At 36.5% G+C, this 26150-nt stretch overlaps 1 protein-coding gene and 1 pseudogene across 3 annotated transcripts in view; both read right to left on the bottom strand.

Annotated features, from left to right (window-relative positions):
* The window catches only part of RABGAP1L (RAB GTPase activating protein 1 like), a 682701-nt gene that overhangs the window by 531506 nt on the left and 125045 nt on the right, over positions 1-26150 (bottom strand). For all 3 annotated transcript variants that reach the window (XM_060034268.1, XM_060034260.1, XM_060034251.1), the window contains exon 11: positions 16980-17121. In XM_060034268.1, coding sequence (XP_059890251.1) covers positions 16980-17121 — 142 coding nt within the window. The remainder of the gene's footprint in view (positions 1-16979; positions 17122-26150) is intronic.
* Positions 19235-20171, bottom strand: LOC132423659 (COP9 signalosome complex subunit 8 pseudogene; annotated as a pseudogene).

Below are 26150 nucleotides of genomic sequence, written 5' to 3'. Positions count from 1 at the left end.
AATAGTCCCAGGCATATGGATATGTTCAATAAAGTTAGCTTCTATTATTGTTATTATCATGTCATAGAAGCAGTCTCTGGGGACTATCACAAAAATAAGTTTCAAGTACTATAGGCTTTCAGGCACCCTATATACCTTAACACTGCTGGCAAATTGTAGGGTCTCCAGATATCACTAGTGATCATTCTCCAGAACATTTAAATTTCTTCAGTCAGTTGAAGCATGATTAAGATGTCTTAATCTAACACAAATACATTTTGTTATGGTTTATTACCACCACACCAAGTAAAGTAGGTGCTGGTCAAAGATGAAGCAAGCTTAAGTAACCACAGTGCTGACAGAGTAGGCATTCAATAAACATCTGGGAGGGAGAGAGAGAATCCAAGGGGAAAGCAAAAATCCTTTCCCCTCAAATACAATGGATTATTTCTGGGTTCCTAGTACTTTTGATCTGAATATCCATGGTTTGATGGGATCCCAAAACAATATATAACAGATAAAACAGATAAAAATCTTAACAGATAAAAATCCAAAAGGAGTGGGTGCCAGTAGAGAGAAGCAATGGTTTTTCATGACTCTTCCCCCATATTACCACAATAAAAATGCTCACTCTCTTCCTGATTTCCCTTTAGACTAATATTCAGGCAGATATATCAACCAAATGAGATTTCTAGAATTTGACTATAGGTATTGTGAAATACTAAATCTCTGACAGGAAGAGCAGTTTATATGAGGTTTAACAACAAAATAGGCACTTATGAATTAAAATCTATTAGCCTAATAAACATATAAAACATGTTCAATCTCATTTATAATCAAGGAAATATAAACAAAATGAGATGCTATTTATCACCAATCAGAATGGTAAATATTTAAAGACTGATAATATTTCCTGTTGTTGAAGGTAGGAGGTAAAGGGTGCTCAGATAAACTACTGCAAGGGACATACATTTGCAGTCTTTCTAGAGAGCAATTTAGTAGTACCTATCAAAAACCAGATTGCGCTTCAGAGTATATATACAAAGAAGACTATTCTTTATGACATCTGTAATAGCAAAAAAGAAGAATGGAAATTGCTGTTAGAACCTTCAGAAGAGAAATGGAAAAGTAAGTTATGCTATAACCATGCCACAGAATACTATATGCAATTTGAAAAAGTGAGAAATAGTTTAATGTAGTGTTCATAATAGATTGCTTAATGAGAAAATCAAGTTGCCAAATATGATATACACGATATACACAATGTTCCTTTTGGAAACCAATACATAAACTGTTAAATGATTTCTCTTGAGAATTAGCATTGGTGGACAATAGGAGTCCATTTTATATTTATTTTAAAAATTTAAGCAGTGAAAAAGAGAAAGAAAACTCCATGCATTTTTTTGTGTTTGTTTTTGAAGTAATACAAAGATGATTATTCTTCCCAAATCATAAATCAGTGACTGGCTTTACACAGTTGATTTTTCAGTAGTACTGTTAATATGTTTAAATGTCTTAAAGATTTGATTAAGTAAATGATTTTCTCAGTCAAAACCCATTTTAGTTGACTCATATGCTTGGTTAAATTGAAATGACAAACATATCAATAATATTTGCAAGGGAAAAACAGAACATACTATTATAAGTATACCTCAGAGAAAATCCACTTGGGGTTTTTTAACATTTGGTTCATCATTTGTCAACAGCAATAATTATTTTAAGAACTCTAGCCTGTTTCTAACCAACCTCCTCTCTTTATTAGGCTACCATTTAAAATGTTATTGTTATATTAAGCTAAAGCCATTGTGAATAAATATTCATCTGTCTCTTAGCATGCTGGATCTAAACAACCTTTTCAAACACATGAACCACTTTTTGGTTCACTTTTACTGAACCACTCAGGAAAAATATAATTACACCAAAAACGTTAATAGACAGATGAATAAAATCAAGTCAAATTTCTATAAAAACTGTGTGGAATTTAGCCAGTTGCACTGACCCTTCAAGTACAAGGTTCATTTAAAAGTCAGCCCTACTATCAACAATGACATTTATAGGATTAAATTAAGCCTTCCAATTTTCAAAAAAGTACCAGTATGTAACTTTATTTAGAATATGACTGATGTGCACATAAATGTGTGAGATTTCTGTACTTTGAACACATTTCGTTAAAACAAAAATCCTCAGGTTATGAGATGATTACTTTCCTTTAAAAAGAAACAAAAAGAAAGAAATTTTGTATTAAGCTAAAACTTCAGATATCAAAGATTTCCCTCAATTCCCTTAAATTAAGTAGGAAAAAGGGGTTTTCATGAAGGAGGGGAATCCCATATCAGTTAAATTTCTGGGATTTCAAATAAAAACACCTTTGTATGTAATGTGAATTCTGAATAATATGATAAGAAACATGAGTAAGTGGTCAAGTTTTCATCCATACTTGATGTAGCACTAGCCTTGGTGCTACATCCAACAATTTGCACAACCAAATTTTATAGAATTCAATCTCCCTCTTTTCTTCTAATATTCTTTCCTCTCCAATCTCATCCTAATCTATAATATTTATAGAAAGTGTTGATAGGGAAATTACAAAGGCAACATTGTGACAATGTCCCTAAGTAAATTATAAATTAATTTTAACCTCTACCTATCAAGAAGTTTGAGACATGAAATCAAGCAATGAAGTATCACATTAGTTGGCATTCAGGAGAATTTGGGGGATTGGGAAACATGAAGAATTCATCACAATGAAGTTAGAAAAATGATGAAGAACAGCTGCATGCATATCGGAATGACATGAAAATAGCACTAATTAGAAAGAACTAGGGATAAGTTTCTACAGGAGTACTGGTTAATTCAAAACTAATTTTCTAACTTGTGAAATAAATATTTTAAACAAATTGGGAAGAAATAAAGAAAAGTGAACATGATCAATTAATGCTCGAAAGCATATCTTTACATTAATAATGTTCCAGATAATGTAAATAGTATATCTACAAAGTACTAAATAAACCAAATTTGACACCAGCATGAAAACAAAAACACCAAAAGAAAAAAAAAAGGAACACCAAAGGAAAATCAAACCTATACAAGTTTAAAAACCAGGGCTTCCCTGGTGGCGCAGTGATTGAGAGTCCGCCTGCCGATGCAAGGGACACAGGTTCATGCCCCGGTCCGGGAAGATCCCACATGCCGCAGAGCGGCTGGGCCCGTGAGCCATGGCCACTGAGGCTGCGCGTCCGGAGCCTGTGCTCCGCAACGGGAGAGGCCACAACAGTGAGAGGCCCGCGTACCGCAAAAAAAAAAAAAAAAAAGTTTAAAAACCAAACAGGAGCATTTTAAAATAAACATTTATTTAATTAACTCTTTTCTAAAAGCACACAATACAAAAAGAAACAATAGATAAATAAAAACATACAATATAAAAACCCACAACTCATATTTACTATATTCACAATCTTATACTTACTATAAGGTTACAATTTAAGTTTCATGCAATATAATTATATTTTAAAATCTTTTAGATAAAATGTCTTAAAGTCTGATTTTCTTACCAAAGATTCTGCACTGTACTAACCTTGAAGAGCAATCCTTCCTGGATCAATACGAAAAAATATTTTTATGATCTTAAGGTGTACTTTTTCATTAGATTATCCATTTATGACAGTTTGAACTAAGTAAACATTTTGGACTTGCCAAAACAACCAACAGCACAATTGTACCTTGAATATTAACAAATTTTTCAGGCACACTTAAGTAACTAAATGAGAGGATGGGTGCTTGCCATCACACCTATGTGATAAAACACTAACTCTAGCATGCTTTTCTTTTTCATCTTGCTACTTCTCATATTTCCTTTCAAATATATTTTCTATTAAGAACAAAATCAATTCATGAAATTTGAGTTGCTCTACTTAAGGTCATTTCAAAATGAAAAAGAAAAATTATTTTTTAGATACTTTCCACTAGAAATACACTAAAACTTTACTGTAACACACTATACATAGTAAAAGTTTTATAAGAACAGTTTATTTTCAAGCACTAATAAAAAGGGCATGTATTATGTAATAAAATGTAACTAGCAAAAAGTAACATCAACTATAATGTGGCCCCATGTTTTGTACACAAAGGACAGTACAGTTATAACAGAACATTCCATAGTTTCAAAAATTACATAAAGCATACTTAAAGCTATTCATAAATATGCTGTGACTGTCAGGGTTGGCCAACTTTTCTGTAAAGGGCCAAATAGTAAATATTTTTCAACTCTCACATGTTCTTATCTTTCGTATTTCTTTTTTTTGTGGGGGAGGAGGGCTGGGGAAGACTGTATAAAAATATAAAAACCATTCTTGGCACAGAAGCCATACAAGAAAGAACAAGTTGTGGGCCAGATTTGACAGTAGGCTGTAGTCTGCCAACCCTAGGACCCTTCCCTTTCAAAGTAGCTATTCATTCCTATTTGCTTCAAAATATTAAAGATGAAAGAATTTTTAAATGTCCAACACTACATTTTCCAAAGGAATTAATTTCATTATAAGTAAGGGTATACCTATAGTAATATAAAAGACTAGACTATCTATTTTACAATTTAAATATAAATCATTCCCATACACATTGAACATGTTAGAATCAGAGTTCGATCTGCCAAATTCAAGAATCTTATCACTTAAAAAAATAAAACTCTAGATCCCAGTGAATTTTCCACAAGTTAAAGACAGTATAATAAACTTTCCAGGCAAAAAAAAATACTGTGGGAAATGAATTACAATATATTCTTTGTCAACTGAAAGGTCAATTACTCTTTAAAACTGCATGAGAACTTTTGTCGTTTTTAGGGAGGGCGGGCGGGGGGTAAAAGACATGCAACCTAGAAACATGAGAATGTAGTTTACTTTCCACTGAATGCTACAGATATTCATCCTTGGAGGTACTGTATTTTAAAATATAAAGATTACTACATGATCGAGGTGGAATAAGATTAGACCTTAACAGACTGTACTCATGAATTAAACACTACAATTTTGTATTTTAGATTTCTAAATGAAATACAAATCACAGGGGAGGAAATTAAATGCTTGAGTTCAGCTGATATGGGACCCAATCATACTCAATCATCCATTGGTTAGATCTCAGTGTTTTCTGAAACACCACTGGTTATTTGCAGGGGAAAAGGTCAAAAGCCCAAACAATGCTCCTAATCTCACAGCACTTAGGATCTAAGCCACATATTTGGCACTTGATTATACTTAGGTCAAATGCAATTCACACTTTGATGTGGCATAGTATTACTTAATTCCTGCAATGATTTAAAATGTTTATTCCCACCTAAAATGTAAGTAACCTTAAAGGAATTTTTGTCACTCTCAGTACCAAGCATAATGCTAAAATATGTAGGTACACAAATATTTCTTAAATAAATGAATGAAATTAATTAATATACAAATATGCTCTCTTCCAGGGTGAACTAACCTAGCACTAAGCCTTTAAATATGGCAATTAAAGACAGGTATGACTCAGTCACCTTTTCCCGTCAATTATTTCTCTAAAATCGGTCATTTTTTATTTCCAGGACCAGCACCCTAGTTCAAGCTTTATCTCCTCAAATTAGATGTATATATCATGGATTCTTCACTATTCTAAACTGCATTTTACATAATATACTGCCAGCTTAATCTTCCTAATGCAAACCTTTGCTCATGCCATGCCCGAGCTCAAAATCCCTCTAAGATTCTCCACTGCTTTACACAAAGTCTGTCCTGTTCAGTGCTTCTAGGGAGTTTCTCCAAGGCCTGCTCTCAACCTGCCTCTTCAACCTCACATTCACTGCCTCCTAGGCATACCGAAGATTCTGTTCATGTCTGTACTTTTTGCTTTCACATATGTCAAAATGCTATGCTTCTTACTTTCTACTCTTGCAAATCCCACTAACTCTTTCAAACTTTCCCAGACTCGGTCATTTGAAAATGAATTGAAACTAGCATTTACCAGAGATGCACTGCATGGAACTCTCTGACAGACCCACAAAGATGAGTAAGAATTGAGCTTCTCAGAGGAATTTACAGTCGCTAGGAGAGAGAAGACACATGTAACTATAATTTAATATGGAATATCATAAATGACACTAAAAACATGTAAGTAGAATTATAGTGGAATTCTGTAGTCAGGGAACAGAGATTACTTCTGACTGAGGATAAGTAGAGGTATCATGAGGAAAATATCATTTATACTGATAGCTGAACCTTGGCTTCAAAAGGCAGAGATGGGAAGGACTTCACAAGTAATGGAAATAGCTCAATAAAAGACACTCGAAACCTACAGCAATCAATGCTCTTATAATTCATTTGGAAATTCATCACGTACTGTTTTGAAGTTGTCTAGGTCATTTTTTGGTCCTTTTTTTTTTTTTTAGAATTTAATTTTTTTTCCAGTTGTACTGAGATATAAATGACATGCAGTACTGTATAAGTTTCAGTGTCCAGTATCTAGGTTATTTTTTGTTTAGCTAATACTGCATATATTTATACCCTTGGTAGGTCCTGGTCTAATAGGAGAGATGAGATATAAACTTGTAAAATAAGGGGAGTAATAGTAATTATCTTGCATGGTTATGGTAACAAGTGAGGTAACATGTATGCAAAAGTGGTTATTACATAACAGATGCTTGAAAAAGGATAGTTTCCTTCATTTCTGGTACCTAGCTCTTTGTTACAGGCAGTTCTAAAATGACCCCTACGATTCCTGCCTCCTGGTATAAACACCCTATAAAGTCCCTACACTTGAGTGTGGGTGGGACATATGAATATGATGGATGTCATGGCTGTGATCACATTGTGTTACATGGCAAAGGTGAAGGGATGCTGCAGATATAAAGTCCCTAACCACTCTGGCTTTAAGTTAATCAAAGGGAGTCTATCCCAGATGAGCCTGACCTAATCAGGTAAACCCTTAAAAGAGGCCTTGGGCCTTCCCTTAGAGAGATTCTCCTGCTGGCCTTGAAGCAAGCCCCCATGAGTGCTACAACTGCAAAGAAATGAATTCTGTGAGCTCTGAAGGGAACCCCAAGTCTTAGATGAGACTGAAGCCCCAACCAAAACTTTGATTGCAGCTTCGTGAGACCACGAACAGAGGACCCAGCTAAGCCATGCCCAGACTCTCGATCCATGGAAACTGTGAGATAATAAATGTGTGTTACTTTAAGGTGCTAAATTTTTTTGTAACTTGTTATGGAGCAATATAAAGCTAATTAATACACTCTCTCCCTCTACTTTCTCTCAAACACCTTCCCTTATCAAATGTATTTTTTAATCATTTTAATTTGTTGAAACAGATAATGTAAAAATGCAAGAATGAAACAATATTATAAAGTCCTTTCTTCCCTCTCACTGACACTCCCTCTCTCTCTCTCATACACATGCGTGTGTGTGCACACACACACACACCAATTTTATAAATATAGAAAGTATCTGATTGGAAAAGAAACAGTATGTAGTCTACCAATATTATTTTATTGGAACATATTTCCTCATCTGTAAAATGATATAATAATAGTATTGACATTATAGGGTTGATAAGAGGATTAAATGAATTAAAGTCGGTAGGCAATTTAAATCCTTGTTACTCAAAGTCTGGTGTGACCAAGAGCAATGGCATCTGGTAGAAGATTTTTTTTTTTTTTAATAAGAGTTCATTTTAACAAGATCTCCAGGTAATACATGTGCACATTTAAGGTTTAAGAAGCACTTCATTAATGAGCACTTATCACTCATGTAAGTGCAATATGATAATTATATTTCTTAAAAAACTCATTTCTTTTCTATACTCTCTATCTTCTTTTCATTTGAATATAAAGAAATTTCATTTGCCAACTGATTTCTATAGTAAAAGCTGTTTGTGATTATCTTTTCTCTAATCAGACTATGAATTAAGAAATTAAAAGAAAATAAACCTCTAGTTGAGTTTGAGATTATTTTGCTCTCTACTCAAAATGAGTTAGAAGTAGTATTAGACAGCTAATCATCACTCAGATCAAGGGGAAAATTTTTTTTCTAGATAGCATTTAACCAATCCAAACACAAAAACAAAAAATGCAGATTACACAAAACATAAAAAGTACAACCAAGTGTGAAGCTTGCCTAATATTACTGTGAATCTGGTCTTTTACAATTACTTGGGCATGTGTCTTAAAGGAAATCACACTATATTTGCCAACCACTGCCTTCTTGTAACTTACTATCCATTTTACAAGTAACTAAATACAATTCTGAGGTCAACAAACAGAAAGCCAGTTTGAAATCCAAAGGAAGCAATACCAAGTGCACCTCAAGTTTCAAAAGCAGGAGCAATTCAGAACTTGTGGGAGTATATAAACGTGACAAAGTAGTTTAAAGACAATCCCTATAGGGCTTCCTAGGTAGCACAGTCGTGACAAGGTAGTTTAAAGACAATCCCTATACGGTTTCCTTGGTAGCTCAGTGGTTAAGAATCTGCCTGCCAAGGCAGGGGACACAGGTGCGAGCCCTGGTCCGGGAGGATCCCACATGCTGTGGAGCAGCTAAGCCCGTGGGCCACAACTACTGAGCCTGTGCTCTAGAGCCCACGAGCCACAACTACTGAGCCCGCATGCCTATAGCCTGTGTTCCTCAACAAGAGAAGCCACCACAAGGAGAAGCCCCCGCTCGCCGCAACTAAAGAAAGCCTGCACACACCAACAAATACCCAACGCAGCCAAAAATAAAATAATTTTTAAAAAATAATAATAATCCCTATAATGTTGCATTGATGGACTTAACTTTCTGCTAAGATTCCTTGCATTCAAATTAATACCCTTTAACACACTTCACTTTTTGAACAGCGCTTGAAAAATATGCAAAGGTACCTTAATTCATTTTATTTTAGATCTTTCCCAGGAAATTAAGAGCAACTTTAGCCCTTTTAAATCTGCATCCCTTTTTAGTTAAATTACAGGCTAAGGTAAGACAATTTAGAGTGACTTGAACTTCCACTTTTGCTTTGACAGGCAAATTGCTGAAAATAATTAAATAAAAGAATACTCCAATTCCCCCCAGCAGGAACACATTTCTATGCCACCTCCAGTTCTAACTTTTGATATTTGCGTTGACAGAATGTCAATTACAGAACTAATAATAAAGTGTATTGAAAATGTATGAAGTCTCTGATCTATAAAAGAAAAGAAACTATTACTTCCTACTCTGTGATTTTTGTAGCTTTTTTAATACAGGTGATGGCTAATAGATTTTCAAAAGGCAAGGTGACATTTCAAACAGTGAAAAACTGTTAAGAACAGAAGTGAAAAATTTTTAGGGAAAAACAGAAATCTGATGACTTGTTCTTATTCAGACCATATACAAGAATGAGAAATTGAGCTTCCCTGGTGGCGCAGTGGTTGAGGGTTCGCCTGCCGATGCGGGGGATGCGGGTTCGTGCCCCGGTCCGGGAGGATCCCGCATGCTGCGGAGCGGCTGGGCCCATGGGCCGTGGCCGCTGGCCCTGCGCGTCTGGAGCCTGTGCTCCACAGAGGGAGAGGCCACAGCAGTGACAGGCCCGCGTACCGCAAAGAGAAAAAAAAAAAAAGAATGAGAAATTGAAATGTTTATGTGTGTTTTTCATATTTTCAATTGCAATTCCATAAATGTTACCTCTTTTTTCTAGTCTTTCTCAGTATGAAATCATTTTGAAGCAATATAAAAGGAAAAATATTTATTCATTCATTACTATAATTTTATTATAATAAATATATTTATTATTTATTCCTTCATTTATTATTTTTCATATTGTTTACTGAATCTCATTGAGAAGGTGGCATTTGAGGAAAGTTTAGAAAGAGAGGAAGGAGAGACCCATGTGGCAATCTAGGAAACAAGGAGTTCCAGCCAGCGGGTACAGCAAGTGCAGCAGCTCAAAGGCAGAGTACACCTGGTGTGTTTGAAGAATAGCAAAGGATAAGGGTGGAATTTGTGGGGCAGAAAGTGACAGGAAATGAGGTCAGAAAGGTTAAAAGCAGAGAGCAAAATCACAGACAGCCTTGTAAACTATGGTAAAGAACTTTGGCAAGTGAAATGAAAAGCCAACTGAGGATTTTTAGAAGAAATGTGATCTGACAGATTTCAAAAGGATGTCTATGGTGATATGGAATACAGACTAAGGGGTTGTGGACAAGGGTGGAAGGCAGCAGACCCATTAGGAGGTACTGCAATAATCCAGTACAAGAAATGACAGGGCCAGAGAGAGGTCAGATTCTGGATTCTAAGATTTGGAGCCTAGGAGTTGTCACTTGCTGACAGGGGAAGCCTAGGTTGTGGGAGAATCAGCCTTCACCCATATACTCCACCTGGAACACATCCTCTCCGTAGAATAGAAAAGAGAGAAGCAAAACCATCGTACGCATGCAAGGCCTCACGTCCAGCATGGATCTGTGACTAGCTAGGAACCCCTCTGGTCTGAGTGTATGTACAGCCTTGCATGTATACACAGCCTCCCAGACCACCAGTGATATGTAGAATCTAATGAGGCCCATTCATTTCTTAAATCTCCTTATTAAAATTCTGGTCAATCTGTGGCTTTCCCCAACCAGAATTACAACCTCATGCTACTTAAAACATTGGTCTTCCCATTCTTTTGCCATAAAAAAATCACTATTGTTTCCAACAATGTTCTAGAAATATGGGGTTTTTCTACATTTGCTCCAAATCAAGCGAGTCCCTTCCATGGGTGAAAACAAAGCTACTAGTTTTCACAGCTTGCCCCACCCTAGCAAAACCACCAGGATAATAAGCCAGTGGTGGGAATGACAAGAATGGGAGCAGCCTCAAGCACTAAAACACCACAGACTGTTCTCACCCAAGGTTCAGTGGTTTTTCTTAAATAAATGCTTCTCAATTTTTTATATAATTTGATCACTTTCTCAAGACCTTAACTGGCTGTTTTCTGACAATTTTATTGACATTTATGATTGCTTTTTGATGAGCAGATTTGCCAAGCTCCTCACCCAAGCCATTCTGCACTAAACACATTTTAAATGTAATTTGCCTGAGCAACCTACTAAAAAATGTCATAGAAAATATTTTTAAACATTTCTAAGTACGGAAATTGCCAGTATGCTAAAATCACTATTTTCTTTTGACTGTTAACATGCCTTGGTTGAAGAGCTTACTCAGGTGACCTTACGTAGAAAAGCCTCTAAGCAGAGTAAATAGCATTTGCAAAGACACAGAAGCACGTCAGGGAACTGCATGCATTTTGTTAAGTGTTAGGTTAAGTGTTGGGTGGGTAACTATTTTTAGCTCTCCCTTTCCTACTACAGATGACCTCAAATCTCTTACACCCTAAATATGCCCTTTGTTGGCCAGATGCAACCCAATGTTTTTACTCCAATCTCTTTTCTCGTCTTCTCCATCAACCTTCTTGAAAGAATAATTTGAACACTATTCAAACTTCTCCCCTTCCTCACCTCTAGTCAATCCTCAATCCACTACAATAAGGCTTCCTTCCCAACTTTACTAAAATTACCCTCAGAGGGGTTCAGTAATCTCTCAAATTTACCAAATCCGATTAACAATTTTTGGTCCTTATCATACTGAAACTCTTGTTCCATTTGTCAATACTGCACATCACTCTTTCCTTCTGAATCTCCACTCCTTAGTCTATTAACACATTGTCTTAGCTCTCCTCATATTGTTCTGATCATTTTTCTGCAGATAAGTCCTTTAGCTGCACTTAAAGGATCTCTTAAACTCTACTTCTAAACCCCCCCTCCCACATTTCTCCCAAGGAAATTTCAGCCATTATCATTGCTTCACACTGGTGACTCTCAAACCTTTATCTCCAGTTGTAAAACTTCTCTCACAATTTAAGACTATTTCTATTAATTGAAAAGTAGTTCCACTTTAATGTTCCACAGTGAGTTCAAATTCATCAGTGTCTGAAACTGAATGAATCTTACCCCCACCCCCAAACCGACTCTTCCCAGGTGTTCCCTATCTCATTTGTTGGCATCCACACCATCCAGGCACCTCAGCTACAAACCTAGATTGAATTTATGATTCTTTCTCCTCCCTTCTCTTCTGCTGCCCATGACATCCAATTAAGTTACAAGCCCCACTGCTTTAATCTCAGGAATATTCTCAAATCTCTTTTACCCCTCATTCCTTACATTTTGAGGTAGTCATTTTGACACAACTGTGTCAAAAGAACTTTGTCAAAATGGCTATGTCAGAAATGAAGCTTGACAGCATAGCAAAGGGAGATGGGCTTGCTGCTTTGTGACCACCTGGAGGGGTGGGAGAGGGAGGGTGGGAGGGGGAGGCTCAAGAGGGAGAGGGTATGGGGACACGTGTATGCATATGGCTGATTCGCTTTGTTGTGAAACAGAAACTAACACGGTATTGTGAAGCAATTATACTCCAATAAAGATCTATTAAAAAAAAAAAAGAAATGAAGCTTGAGCCCAATTTAGCTCTCTGCCAAGACTGGAAAATGATGGCCTATCCAATACTTCCTACATGATTTTAAGATCCTGGCAGTGAATGTTTCTAAATATTTTGCTGATTAAAGCCATGGCCGCTGAGCCTGCGCATCCGGAGCCTGTGCTCCACAACGGGAGAGGACACAACAGTGAGAGGTCCGCATACTGCAAAAAAAAAAAAAAAAAAAAAAAAAAGATCTAGAAAATGTAAGATCTACAATATCTTGTCTGTAAAGGGAATACTAAAAATACTACCTTTTAAGCAATTAGAAGCGGAGTTACAATTCAGTGATTTAAAGAAGAATATAGGCATGCCTCATTTTATTGTTCTTTGCTTTACTACTCTGGCACACATTGTGAACTTTACAAATTGAAGGTTAGTAGCAATCCTGGGTCCAGCAAGTCTATCGGCAGCATTTTTCCAATAGCATTTGCTCACTTCAAGTCTCTGTGTCACATTTTGGTAATTCTCACAATATTTCAAACTTTTTCATATTATTACATTTGTTATGGTGATCTGTGATCAATGATTTGATGTTACTATTGCAAAAAAGATTACAACTTGCTGAAGGCTCAGATGATGGTTAGCATTTTTTAGCAAAAAAGTATTTTTTAATTAAGGTATGTATACTGTTTTTAGCTATAATGCTATTGCACACTTAATAGACCACAGTGTAGTGTAAACATAACTTTTATATGCACTGGGAAACCAAAAAATTCATGTGGCTCACTTAATTATGATATTTGCTTTATTGCAGTGGTCTGGAACAGAACCCACAATACCTCCAAGGTATGCCTGTACTTTGATTTTGTGCGTCATGAAAATTCATGCGCTTTAGGGTAAGACTGCCATAGGTTTGAATTCTGTAGATTATACTTTTTTAGCCCTATGACCTCGAATAATTTACTTAAAATTTTTTTAGTCTACTTCCTCACATGTAATATAAAGACGATAATAGTCATTTCTCAGGACTAATGTGAGTAAAATATGAAACTAGGTCTATTAAATATCAAATACATTATATACACAAAGCAGATATTTAATCCATTTTAGTTAGTTATCCTTCTTTTAAGTTAGTGAATAGAAGTGAGGAATTTTTATTTACTAAATTAGAATAAAAGGCATAATTATGTGGTACTAAATTGTATAATATATTTTTACTGAGTAGGGCTGAGTCATTCTATTATTTTTCTTCTTTCCCAATTCTAGCTCCATATATTTTTTCATTTCTAAAGGAAATGGCATTTTTGCAAGACATTATCTGAAATCTTGTGTTCAAGTAACTTTCTGGTAGATACTTGTCATACCTATTTATTCTTCTTCCTGAGCACACAGCTCAATTATATTCCCCAACCACCCCTGTGGTTCTTGTTTAGCAGAAAAGAATGTGCACAGCTTCCACGTCTGGCCCAAAATTCTCCTTCATGCGATCTCTGTCTTTTCCTCTTCATGTTGGCTGGGACAGAGATGACAAAAGTGTTCCCGGAAGTCATATAAAATATAATGGAGTCACACAATGGAAGTAAGGGCTGAACTCCGTGATCACTAGAATACTAAGGAAGTGAATGTTCTGTGACTCCAAGGCTAGGACATAAAAGGCACTGCAACTTCCACCTTGGTTTCGGGGATTGCCATGTGGGGAAAGCTAACCATTATATCATAAGGACACCCAACGAGAACTATGGGGAGGCCTATGTGGAGAGAAACTGAAGTTTCTTGCCAACCGCCAGCAACATTTTGGCAGCTATGTGAATCAGCCCCTTGGAAGCTCCTCCAAGCTTTCAGCCCCACCCAATGGAGTCTTCAGATAACTATGTCCCCCAGATAATATCTGACTCTTCCTAAGAAACTCTTAGCCAGAATTGACCAGACAAGCCTAATTCCTGACCCACAGAAACCATGAGATAATAAATGTTTTTTAAGTAAAAAAAAAAAAAAATTACTTCCAACCACATGTAAAAATTTAAATAGATCACAGACAAATCATTAAGGAAAAAAACTGACAGGGAATTCCCTGGCGGTCCAGTGGCTAGGACTCCATGCTTCCACTGCAGGGGCCCATGTTCGATCCCAGGTCAGGGAACTAAGATCCCTCAAGCTGCACGGCACAGCCAAAAAAAAACCCGAAAATGACAAATTAGACTTCACAAAAATTAAACTTTTGTTTCTCAAAAGACAGTGTTCATTTCTTTTTATGGCTGAGTAATATTCCATTGTATATATGTGCCACATCTTCTTTATCCATTCATCTGTCGATGGACACTTAGATTGCTTCCATGTCCTGGCTATTGTAAATAGAGTTGCAGTTGAACGTTGCAGTACATGACTCTTTTTGAGTTACGGTTTTCTCAGGATATATGCCCAGTAGTGGGATTGCTGGTAGTGAGGTGGATGGACCTAGAGTCTGTCATACAGCGTGAAGTAAGTCAGAATGAGAAAAACAAATATCATATGCTAACACATATATATGGAACCCCCCCCCCAAAAAGAACCTAGGGGCAGGACGGGAATAAAGATGCAGACATAGAGAATGGACTTGAGGACACAGGGAGGGGGAAGGGTAAGCTGGGACGAAGTGAGAGAGTGGCATGGACTTATATATACTACCAAATGTAAAATAGATAGCTAGTGGGAAGCAGCCGCACAGCACAGGGAGATCAGCTCCATGCTTTGTGACCACCTAGAGGGGTGGGATCGGGAGGGTGGGTGGGAGGCACAAGAGGGAGGGGATATGGGGATATATGTATATGTATAGCTGATTTACTTTGTTATAAAGCAGAAATTAACACATCATTGTAAAGCAATTATACTCCAATAAAGATGTTATAAAAAAAAGATATTGTTCAGAAAATGAAAATGCAAACTACAGAGAGGGAGAAAATATTTGCAAAATATATCCGATAAAGGACCTTTGCCAACGTATATAAAGAAATCTTAAAAATCAACAAGGAAAAAAAAATCAACAAGTAGACAAATAACCCAATTTTAAAATGGTCAACAGATGTGAATAGAGTCTTGACCAAGAAGATAAACAGATGGCAAATACCATAGAAAAAGACGCACGACAGAATTAGTCATTAGAGAAATTCAACTTAATATCACAAGAAATGATTATACACCCTCTAGAATGGCTAAAATTTTAAAAACTGACAATGCCGAATGTTGATAAGGATACAAAGCAACTGACTCATCAGTAAGGAAAATGGCACAGCTACTTTGAAAAACAGCTCAGTTGTTTCCTACAAAGTTATCAACAACATACACTTACTGTAAGACATAGCCATTCCACTCCTAGGTGTTTACCCAAGAGAAATGAAAGCACATATTCACCAAAGACTCATACTCAAATGTTCATAGCAGCTCTATTCCTAATAGCCAATAGCTAAAAACAAATTCACCATTAACTGGTGAATAGACAGATAAACAAATCGTGGCATATCTTTACAACAGATTACTACTAACAATAAAAAGGAACCACCTATTGATACAACATATATAAATCTCAAAAGTTTTACGCTATGTGAAAGATGCTATATATCAATACAGAAGTCTGTACTATATGATTCATTTTATATGAAATTGTAGAAAAGGCAAAACATGGTGACGGAACACAGATCAGTGATTGACAAAGACCACAAGTGAGGGGAAAAGATGGACTGTAAAGGGGCATGAGGGAAATTTGGCCAGGGGGGAGGGTGGAGGGAGGGGTGGTTAATGGAAATGTTTTATATCATGATTCTTGCGGTAGTTATACAGATGTATATCCACTTGTCAAAATTTGATGAACCATACACTTAAAACATGTACATTCTATTGTATGTAATTTATACCTTCATAAATTTTTTAAATAAAACACTCAGAATAATGTCTAGCATACTAAGCACTCAACAAGTATTAGCTAAAAATAACTTATTTTTATGGCAATCAAAGAAAGGAATGGTTTCATAGAGAAAGACTGAGAATTCTAAAATGCCCTTTTCAAAGGGCCAAATGAAGTGTGACTCTCGTGAGGTTGGTTAGCATCTCGCAGCAGCATTCAAGTAGTAAACAGAGAAGATACCAGCTAGTATTTCAAAAAGTGAATGGTAAGTGAAAAGGCAACAACAAAAAACAAGTCAGAACTGAATAATGTCAAATGAGGAGTACGACATGAAATATCACTGAAATTCTAAAAACACTTGAGAGAATTTGAAAGTTCTCATTAAACACTTCAGAAGTACTTAAAATAGGGAGCAAGACAACAAAGTTAGGCTGTCAAATTTAAATAGTTGTATAAGTGGGACTGGGGAGTATTCAACCAAGGAACCAAATAGACCAAATTCTCTTCTGCATCTAGTAGAATCTAGTCTAAGAGTAGCAGAGACTACAGAGAATCACCACTCCTCGCTTTATCCCTCCCATAGGCACACACACACACACACACACACACACACACACACACACACCCCACACATCGTTCAGGATTATAAGTAAAGCAGCTATGTAAAGAGAGGGAACTGAATAAATTTCACTTCTTACCCTCTTCTGCTTCATCCTCCTGGGGTGACAATGGGCCCCCTCCACTAGTAGGAGTGATTGGTTCCTCCTTCTCAGACTCTCGCTGTAGACTCACCACCTCATATATTGCATCTCCAGCATTGGTATGGCCTTTTCCCTCAGACTGAGAAAGATATAAACACATGTTTCAACATTAGAAATTTTTTGGTTTTTTTTTTTTTTTTTTTTGCGTTACGCGGGCCTCACTGTTGTGGCCTCTCCCATTGCGGAGCACAGGCTCCGGATGCGCACGCTCAGCAGCCATGGCTCACGGGCCTAGCCACTCCGCAGCATGTGAGATCTTCCCGGACCGGGGCACGAACCCGTGTCCCCTGCATCGGCAGGCGGACTCTCAACCACTGCGCCACCAGCGAAGTCCCAACGTTAGAAATTTGAAGGAGGGACTTCCCTGGTGGTCCAGTGGTTAAGACTCCACGCTCCCAATGCAAGGGGCCCAGATTCAATCCCTGGTTAGGGAACTAGATCCCACATGCTGCAACTAAGACCCAGCGCAGCCAAGTAAACAAATATTTTTTTTAAAAAAAGAGAATTTGAAGAAAACATTGAAAGATAGTGTATTTCAGTGGTCCTTAAAAAGAGCTAAAATGAAGAGCAGCATGTCATGTTTGATCTACAGCATGTCTGAAGTTGAGAAAGAATTTTAAAGTATATTGTTCTTCACACAGTATTCTAAATGTATCGTTCTTTTAGTATTATTTTAACCAACAGAATGAAACCTACTAACCATTTTGAGAAAACTCAATTTCTTTTATCAGAAAAACCTGAGACAGCACAGATTCCAGGGCAGACAGATAAGCAAGTGATGCTGGATTCTCAGGACTGACTACCTTGCTCTGAGGTAAAGAGATACCAGCTATATCCATCAGCTAATTCATGGAAGTAGACACTTATCACCTTATAAATGGTTTATATTCTAAATGGCCATTGGTTAAGGAGGAAAAATTAAGGCAACAGCCAATTAACCAACCTAGCACGGCCTACAAAGCCCTAAATAAATTGGACCTTGCCTCTCTCTCAAGCCTCATCTCACACCCAAAGACTGTTACTACATTTCAGCCACTCTGGCCTTGTTTCAGCTCTGGGAACTTTAAATTCTTTCCCCACTCAAGGTCTTGGGACATCCTTTTCTTTCTGCCAATACAGCTTTTCCTCCTACTCTTTGCTAACTCCCATCAATCCTGGATCCTTACCTCCTAATGTCACTTTACAAAGAAGCTAAATGAAGTTTCCATGTTTTTGATTCCCAGCAAACCCTGTCCTTCTCCTTTACTGCACTTACTACAATATAACTACACACAATTCTTATTATTATATTTATTTGTTTAATGGCTATCTCATCCAGAAGAGAGGAAGCATTATATGCGCAAGGATTATGTTGACTTCCTTTTTTTTTTTTAGGTCATTTCTATTTAATTAAGAAATTTGTAATTTAAAAGAGACAATGACAAACTAGAACACAACCACAGGAAGACAGGATAGTGAAACTTCTAGAAACTACCTTAGAAAAAACAGTTGAAAAATTCAATTAAATATTTATTGAACAAATGCAGAATAAATGAACTAGGGGGTGGTTTTAACGTGAAGATACAATAAACAACTTCAAATATTCAGAGGGCTGTCACACAAAAAATGAAAGACTTGTTCAGTATTTCTCCAAAGGGCAGAACTTGACCCAAGGGCCAAATATAAGCAGCCAAGAGGCTGCAGGACAGTCCTACAAAGTGTATCACTTAATCGCTTCTTTCCCAAACAATGCATTCCACACTTACGTTTCCCTTCTTCTGAAAGGAAATATTACAACTTAATACTTCTCATGAATGTCTTTAACAAGTCGCATTTTCATGGCAAGCCCTCCACTGCCAGCAATGGATGTACTCACACTCTCAGAAAAAAATCTAAAGTTAACAAGCTGGTTTACTAGGGAGATGGCCTTTGTTCCTCAGCTCTATCTCAGCATTTTATATTTGTGATGCTCAGGAGGGGAGAGAAAAAGAGCATATTCTCCAAAGGGGGTGAATTAGAGTCCCTGGCACTTCAGATCCTGCCCCTGGGGACAGTCCTCCTCAAACCCCAGACGTATCACTGTAACTATCAACCTGTGGTAGAGATGGGAGTGTGCTGTGTGCTGGGGCAGAAGAAAACAGCTGACAACCACTGTTCTACATGAAGCAGGAGAGCTGTATTTCACGAGTCACTAGGAAATATAAACTGACTGCCTAATACTGACGGGCTCCATCCAAACTGTCAAATATTACAAAATGAGAATTGTTTCAACAACCATTCAGCATCTTTAAGGACAAAATATATATAATATATTTTATATTATATACGTATTTTATCACATACTCAGTAAGGAATGCTGAGGTGCTTAATCCATCCAATAAAATTGAAAATAAAAATTTTACATTTTTCTGTCAGTATTCAGGATGCTGAAGGTGGATCTTGAACTCAGAATGATAAGTCAGTTTTCGAGGAAAGCCACATAATCAGTGAGTCTGGCTAACTGCTGTTCATTGGGGATGGGTGGAACGGGGGCAGGCTCTGAAAAGGGAATAAACCTGTTAAAGGAAACAACCAGGGCCCCTGCAACTGGCTTTCTGGGCATGACCATCCTTGTGGTGGAGTCGGCCTTGACAAGGTATCCTTGTTCTAGGATACCTTTCACAGCCTCTTCCACGGGAAGTCCAACAAAGGCTGCAAAATCGTCGGCAGTAATGGAGGTATATGCCTGAGAGACCAGGGAGAAGGCTCGCCTCCGGGTGGCATCTCTAAGTGCCTCCATGATTGGCTGGACCGTCTCAGACCCCATGGTCTGAGATGCTGATGGTGGTATAGATCCCAGGGAAATCTCTCTGCCAGATTCTTTGTCCTACCGACCAAATTCCCCCAAGTTCAGAATTTGCAGATTTTATAGCAGGTGGTATTCTTTTCCAAAGATATCTTGCATTATTCATGTCATTATAAGGCAGATATAAAGCTAGAAGCTGACCATACACTGGGGGTGTAGCAATTCCTCCTGGAGCCTCGAGCTCCTGGTTCTCGCACTGATCCAGCAACTTTCTGAAACTAAAGGAACTTTCCGCCATCACCACCATGGGCATTTTCCCGGCTGGTCCCGCCACCAAACCTCCCCGCCGAGCCGGACCTCAGACTGTCCCTATGTTGACTTTCAATCAGAAATAATATGGTACCTGACACATAGAAGGTACTCAACAAATGAGTGGAATGAATGACTAGACTAATGGTAAAACATGAATTTTAGAGTCAAATAGATCTGAGTCTGAACTCAAATTTCACTACTAATAAGAGTGTACTCTTGGACAAAATACTTAACTTTTCTGAGTCACAGTATCTATAACAATAAAATGGAAATAAACCACCTTAAAATTATTAAGAAGATTAAATATAACAATACTTTGGACATAAACCAAAGTGCTGGAACAAATTTACACTAATATTATTATTATTGCAATGTTTGTACCACCATACTAGACTCTAAAGAAAACAAAATATGAATAATATAAATCTAACTTTACACATAAAGGAACTAGAGAAAGAGGAACAAACAAAACGCAAAGTTAGTAGAAGGAAAAAAATCATAAAGAACAGAGCAGAAATAAATGAAATAGAAACTAAGAAAACAATAGCAAAGATCAATAAAATTAAAAGCTGGTTCTTTGAGAAGATAAACAAAATTGATAAACCATTAGCTAGACTCATCAAGAAAAAGAGGGAGAGGACTCAAATCAATAAAATTAGAAATGATAAAGGAGAAGTTACAACAGACAGCGCAGAAATACAAACATCCTAAGAGATTACTACAAGAAACTCTATGCCAATAAAATGGACAACCTGGAAGAAATGGACAAATTCTTAGAAAGGTATAAGCTTCCAAGACTGAACCAGGAAGAAATAGACAATATGAACAGACCAATCACAAGTAATGAAATTGAAATTGTGATTAAAAATCTTCCAACAAACAAAAGAACAGGACCAGATGGCTTCACAGGTGAATTCTATCAAACATTTAGCGAAGAGCTAATACCCACCCTCCTCAAACTCTTCCAAGCAATTGCAAAGAAAGGAACACTCCCAAACTCATTCTATGAGGTCACCATTACCCTGATACCAAAACCAGACAAAGATACTACAAAAAAAGAAAATTACAGACCAATATCACTCATGAATATAGATGCAAAAATCCTCCACAAAATACTAGCAAACAGAATCTAACAACACATTAAAAGGATCATATACCATGATCAAGTGGGATTCATCCCAGGGATGCAAGGATTCTTCAATACACGTAAATCAATCAATGTGATACACCATATTAACAAATTGAAGAAGAAAAACCATATGATCATCTCAACAGATGCAGAAAAAGCTCTTGACAAAATTCAACACCGATTTATGATAAAAACTCTCCAGAAAGTAGGCATAGAGGGAACCTACTTCAACATAATAAAGGCCACGTACGACAAACCCACAGCAAACATCATTCTCCATGGTGAAAAACTGAAAGCATTTCCTCTAAGATCAGGAGCAAGACAAGGATGTCCACTCTCGCCACTATTATTCAACATAGTTTTGGAAGTCCTAGCCACAGCAATCAGAGAAGAAAAAGAAATAAAAGGAATAAAAATTGGAAAAGAAGAAGTAAAACTATCACTGTTTGCAGGTGACATGATACTATACATAAAGAATCCTAAAGATGTTACCAGAAAGCTATTAAAGCTAATCAATGAATTTGGTAAAGTTGCAGGATACAAAATTAATGCACAGAAATCTCTTGGATTCCTATACACTAATGATGAAAAATCTAGAACAGAAATTAAGGAAACACTCCCATTTACCACTGCAACAAAAAGAATAAAATACCTAGGAATAAACCTACCTAGGGAGACAAAAGACCTGTGTGCAGAAAACTATAAGACACTGATGAAAGAAATTAAAGATGATACAAAGAGATGGAGAGATACACCATGTTCTTGGATTGGAAGAATCAATATTGTGAAAATGACTACACTACCCAAAGCAATCTACAGATTCAGTGCAATCCCTATCAAGTTACCAATGGCATTTTTTACAGAACTAGAACAAAAAACCTTAAAATTTGTATGAAGACACAAAAGAGCCTGAACAGTCAAAGCAGTCTTGAGGGGAAAAAAAGGAGTGGCAGGAATCAGACTCCCTGACTTCAGACTATACTACAAAGCTACAGTAATCAAGACAATATGGTACTAGCACAAAAACAGAAATATAGACCAATGGAACAGGATAGAAAGCCCAGAGATAAACCCACGCACCTATGGTCAACTAATCTATGACAAAGGAGGCCAGGATATACAATGGAGAAAAGACAGCCTCTTCAATAAGTGGTGCTGGGAAAACTGGACAGCTACATGTGAAAGAATGAAATTAGAACACTCCCTAACACCATACACAAAAGTAAACTCAAAATGGATTAGAGATTAAATGTAAGACCGGACATTATAAAACTCTTAGAGGAAAACATAGGAAGAACATTCTTTGATGTAAATCACAGCAAGATCATTTTTGATCCACCTCCTAGAGTAATGGAAAGAATAAATGGATTAATCTCCAAAATATATAAACAGCTCATGCAGCTCAATGTTAAAAAAAACAAACAACCCAATCCAAAAATGGGCAGAAGACCTAAATAGACATTTCTTCAAAGAAGACATACAGATGGACAAGAAGCTCATGAAAAGCTGCTCAACATCACTAATTATTAGAGAAATGCAAATCAAGACTACAATGAGGTATCACCTCACACCAGTTAGAATGGGCATCATCAGAAAATCTACAAACAACAAATGCTGGAGAGGGTGTGGAGAAAAGGGAACTCTCTTGCGCTGTTGGTGGGAATGTAAATTGATTGATACAGTCACTATGGAGAACAGTATGGAGGTTCTTTAAAAAACTAAAAATAGAACTACCATACGACCCAGCAATCCCACTACTGGGCATATACCCAGAGAAAACCATAATTCAAAAAGACACAGGCACCCCAATGTTCACTGCAGCACTATTTACATTAGCCAGGTGATGGAAGCAACCTAAATGCCCATCGATAGACGAATGGATAAAGAAGATGTGGTACATATATACAATGGAATATTACTCAGCCATAAAACGGAATGAAATTGGGTCATTTGTAGAGACATGGATGGATCTAGAGACTGTCATACAGAGTGAAGTAAGTCAGAAAGAGAAAAACAAATATCATATATTAATGCATATATGTGGAATCTAGAAAAATGGTACAGATGAACCAGTCTGCAGGGCAGAAATAGAGACACAGATGTAGAGAACAAAGGTATGGAAACCAAGGTGGGAAAGTGGCGGGGGTGGAGGGGTGGGGGTGGTGGTGGGATTAATTGGGAGATTGGGATTGACATGTGTAAACTAATATGTATAAAATGGATAACTAATGAGAACCTGCTGTATAAAAATAAATAAATAAAATTCTAAAAATAAAAAAAAAGAATATAGGCATAGATAGAGAAATGATATCTCTAATATCTACCTGTAATGTAATCCATTTAAACTATAAAAATAAAACTACTTTATTCACTGTTTTCAAGAACTACTTTTGAACCATTAATCAAATTTCGGGTGCATTTTCAAATCATTTACCAAATAATAAAATGTAAAACTGTCTACTACATTAAACATAGAAAAAAAAAGAAGAAGAAGACAGCCGTGGAAAGTTAAATGGTTAGGTTTAAACCAACCAAATTTTTATTGCATTTCTGCTATATTTAAGAAACAAAGACCTCAATCCCTAGAGCAACCATTAAAATAATTATATAAAGAAATATAATAAAAGTGAAATACTAACTGTTCAAATAATCCAAAAGATGACAGCAAAGGAGAAATAAAGAAATGTAAAATAAGAAACAAGTAGGAAACAAATAATAAAATAGTAAATTTAAACATATCAATATTTATGTTAAATATAAACTGCCTAAACAATTAAAAAACAAAATTCTCATATTATGTTTAAAAAAAGACAACTATTTTCTGTCTACAAAAAAACCCACTTTAAATGTAGTGACATAGGCAAGTTGAAGGTAAAATGAGCTTAGAAGACATACCACAAAAACACTAAGCAAAAGAAAGCTGAAGAGACTATATTAATAAAAGACAAAGCAGACTACCAAGCAAGATCAAAATCACTGCGTATAAAGAAGGACACTGCACCATGTTGAAAGGATCAATTCAACAAGAACACATAAGAATCTTGTAAGTGTATGCACCTAACAACAGGCTTTCAAATATATGAAGCAAAAAATTCAAAGAAATGAAAGGAGAGGGACCAATTCACATTTATAATTGGAGACGTCAACATTCTTCTCACAGTAATGAAAAGAAGTTTACAAAAATTCAGCAATGTTATAGAAGAACTGAACACCATCAACAGCAGGATCTGATATTTATATACCACTCCAGCGAATAACAGCAGAGTACACATTCTTTTCAAATGCAAATGGAACATTCACCAAAACAAACCATTTCCTGGATTATAAAACAAACTTTAGAAAATTTTTAAACGTGAAATAATATGTTTAATGACCGTGATACAAGTAAACTGGAAATCAACAACAGAAATACATCTGAAAAATCCCCAAATACTCGGGAATAAAATAACACACTTCTAAGTACTCCATGGATCTAAGCCAAAGAGGAAGGCTCAAATTAGAAAATATTTTGAACTGAACAAAAATGAAAATACAATAAATCAAAATTAGTGGGATACATCTAAACAGTGTACATAGGGAGATTTAGAGCTATAAATGCTTATAAGTATTTCAAGTGAGACATCCAAAAATCAATAACCTAAACTTCCACCTTAAGAAACTAGGAAAAGAAGCACAAAATAATCTAAAACTAGCAGAAGTGAGAAAATAAAGATAACAGCACAAATCAATAAAACCGAGGACAGAAAAAATTAAAAAATCAATGAAACCAAAACGTAGTTCTTTACAAAGACCAATGAATGGATAAACCTCTAGCTAAATTCCCAAAGCAAAAAAGAAAGAAGATACAAATTACCAATACCAGGAACAAAAGAGTGGATATCACTACAGACCCCATGACATCAAATGGATAATAAATAAATACTGCAAATGGCCCTATGCATATTAATTGGACAATTTAGAAAAAATGCACCAAGTTTAAGGTGTACAGCATAATGACCTGATACACTATATCAATATATATTGCAAAATAACTACCACAGTAACATCCTTCAACTCACATAGTTACTCTTGGTAATTTACTGATTATACTTTTTTATTTTTCAATTGAAGTATAGTTGATTTACAATGTTTCAGGTATACAGCAAAGTGATTCAGTTTTATATGCGTGTGTGTGTGTGTGTGTGTGTGTGTGTGTGTGTGTGTGTATTCTTTTCCAGATTTCTTTCCATTATACGTTATTACAAGATATTGAATATAGTTCCCTGTGCTATACAGTAGGTCCTTGTTTTTATCTAATTTATACAGTAGTGTGTATCTGCTAATCCCAAATTCCCAATTTATCCATCCCAACTGATTATACTTTGATTTAAATAGGTTCAAATCAACATGCATCTTCAAAAGGGAATTTTCCTTTAATGCTTTTTAACTCTAATAACTGATAAAAGACTTTGCCTCCAACTGAAAGGAATGTTAAGGCACCTGAAAGCAAAGAAGAGATTTGAGAGGAAGATAAAAAAAAAAGTTATTTTAACATTAAACCTATATTTAGCCCAGAGCCCATAAAAAGCCTAAATGAGGCCTGTGCTAGGAAAAAGATCTAAGAAAGGGCAGCTACTTCTACTTCCAGCCTGGCTCATGCTCTCCTAGAGAGGAAAGAAGAGGTGGCTCACTTTCCGCTATTAAGGGCCAAGCCACAGGAGCTTCTGAGAGCAGATAAGACTGTGATGACCTTTTGTCATTCCCTAAAACCTACCCTTTTCTTCAGACAAGGCTCCTTCCTCTAAACTATCTCTTGACTGAAAACACAAAACAGGATGATAGGCTTTGGAGAACAGACTTGTCAAGAGAGGAGCTTTTCTTCCCCCTTAACACTTGACCTCCAGTCTTACTTTAGGTCTCTTGG

Source organism: Delphinus delphis, chromosome 1 (assembly GCF_949987515.2).
Source record: "Delphinus delphis chromosome 1, mDelDel1.2, whole genome shotgun sequence".
NCBI classification, from domain to species: Eukaryota; Metazoa; Chordata; class Mammalia; order Artiodactyla; family Delphinidae; genus Delphinus; species Delphinus delphis.
This window is presented reverse-complemented; position numbering and strand designations above follow the sequence as displayed.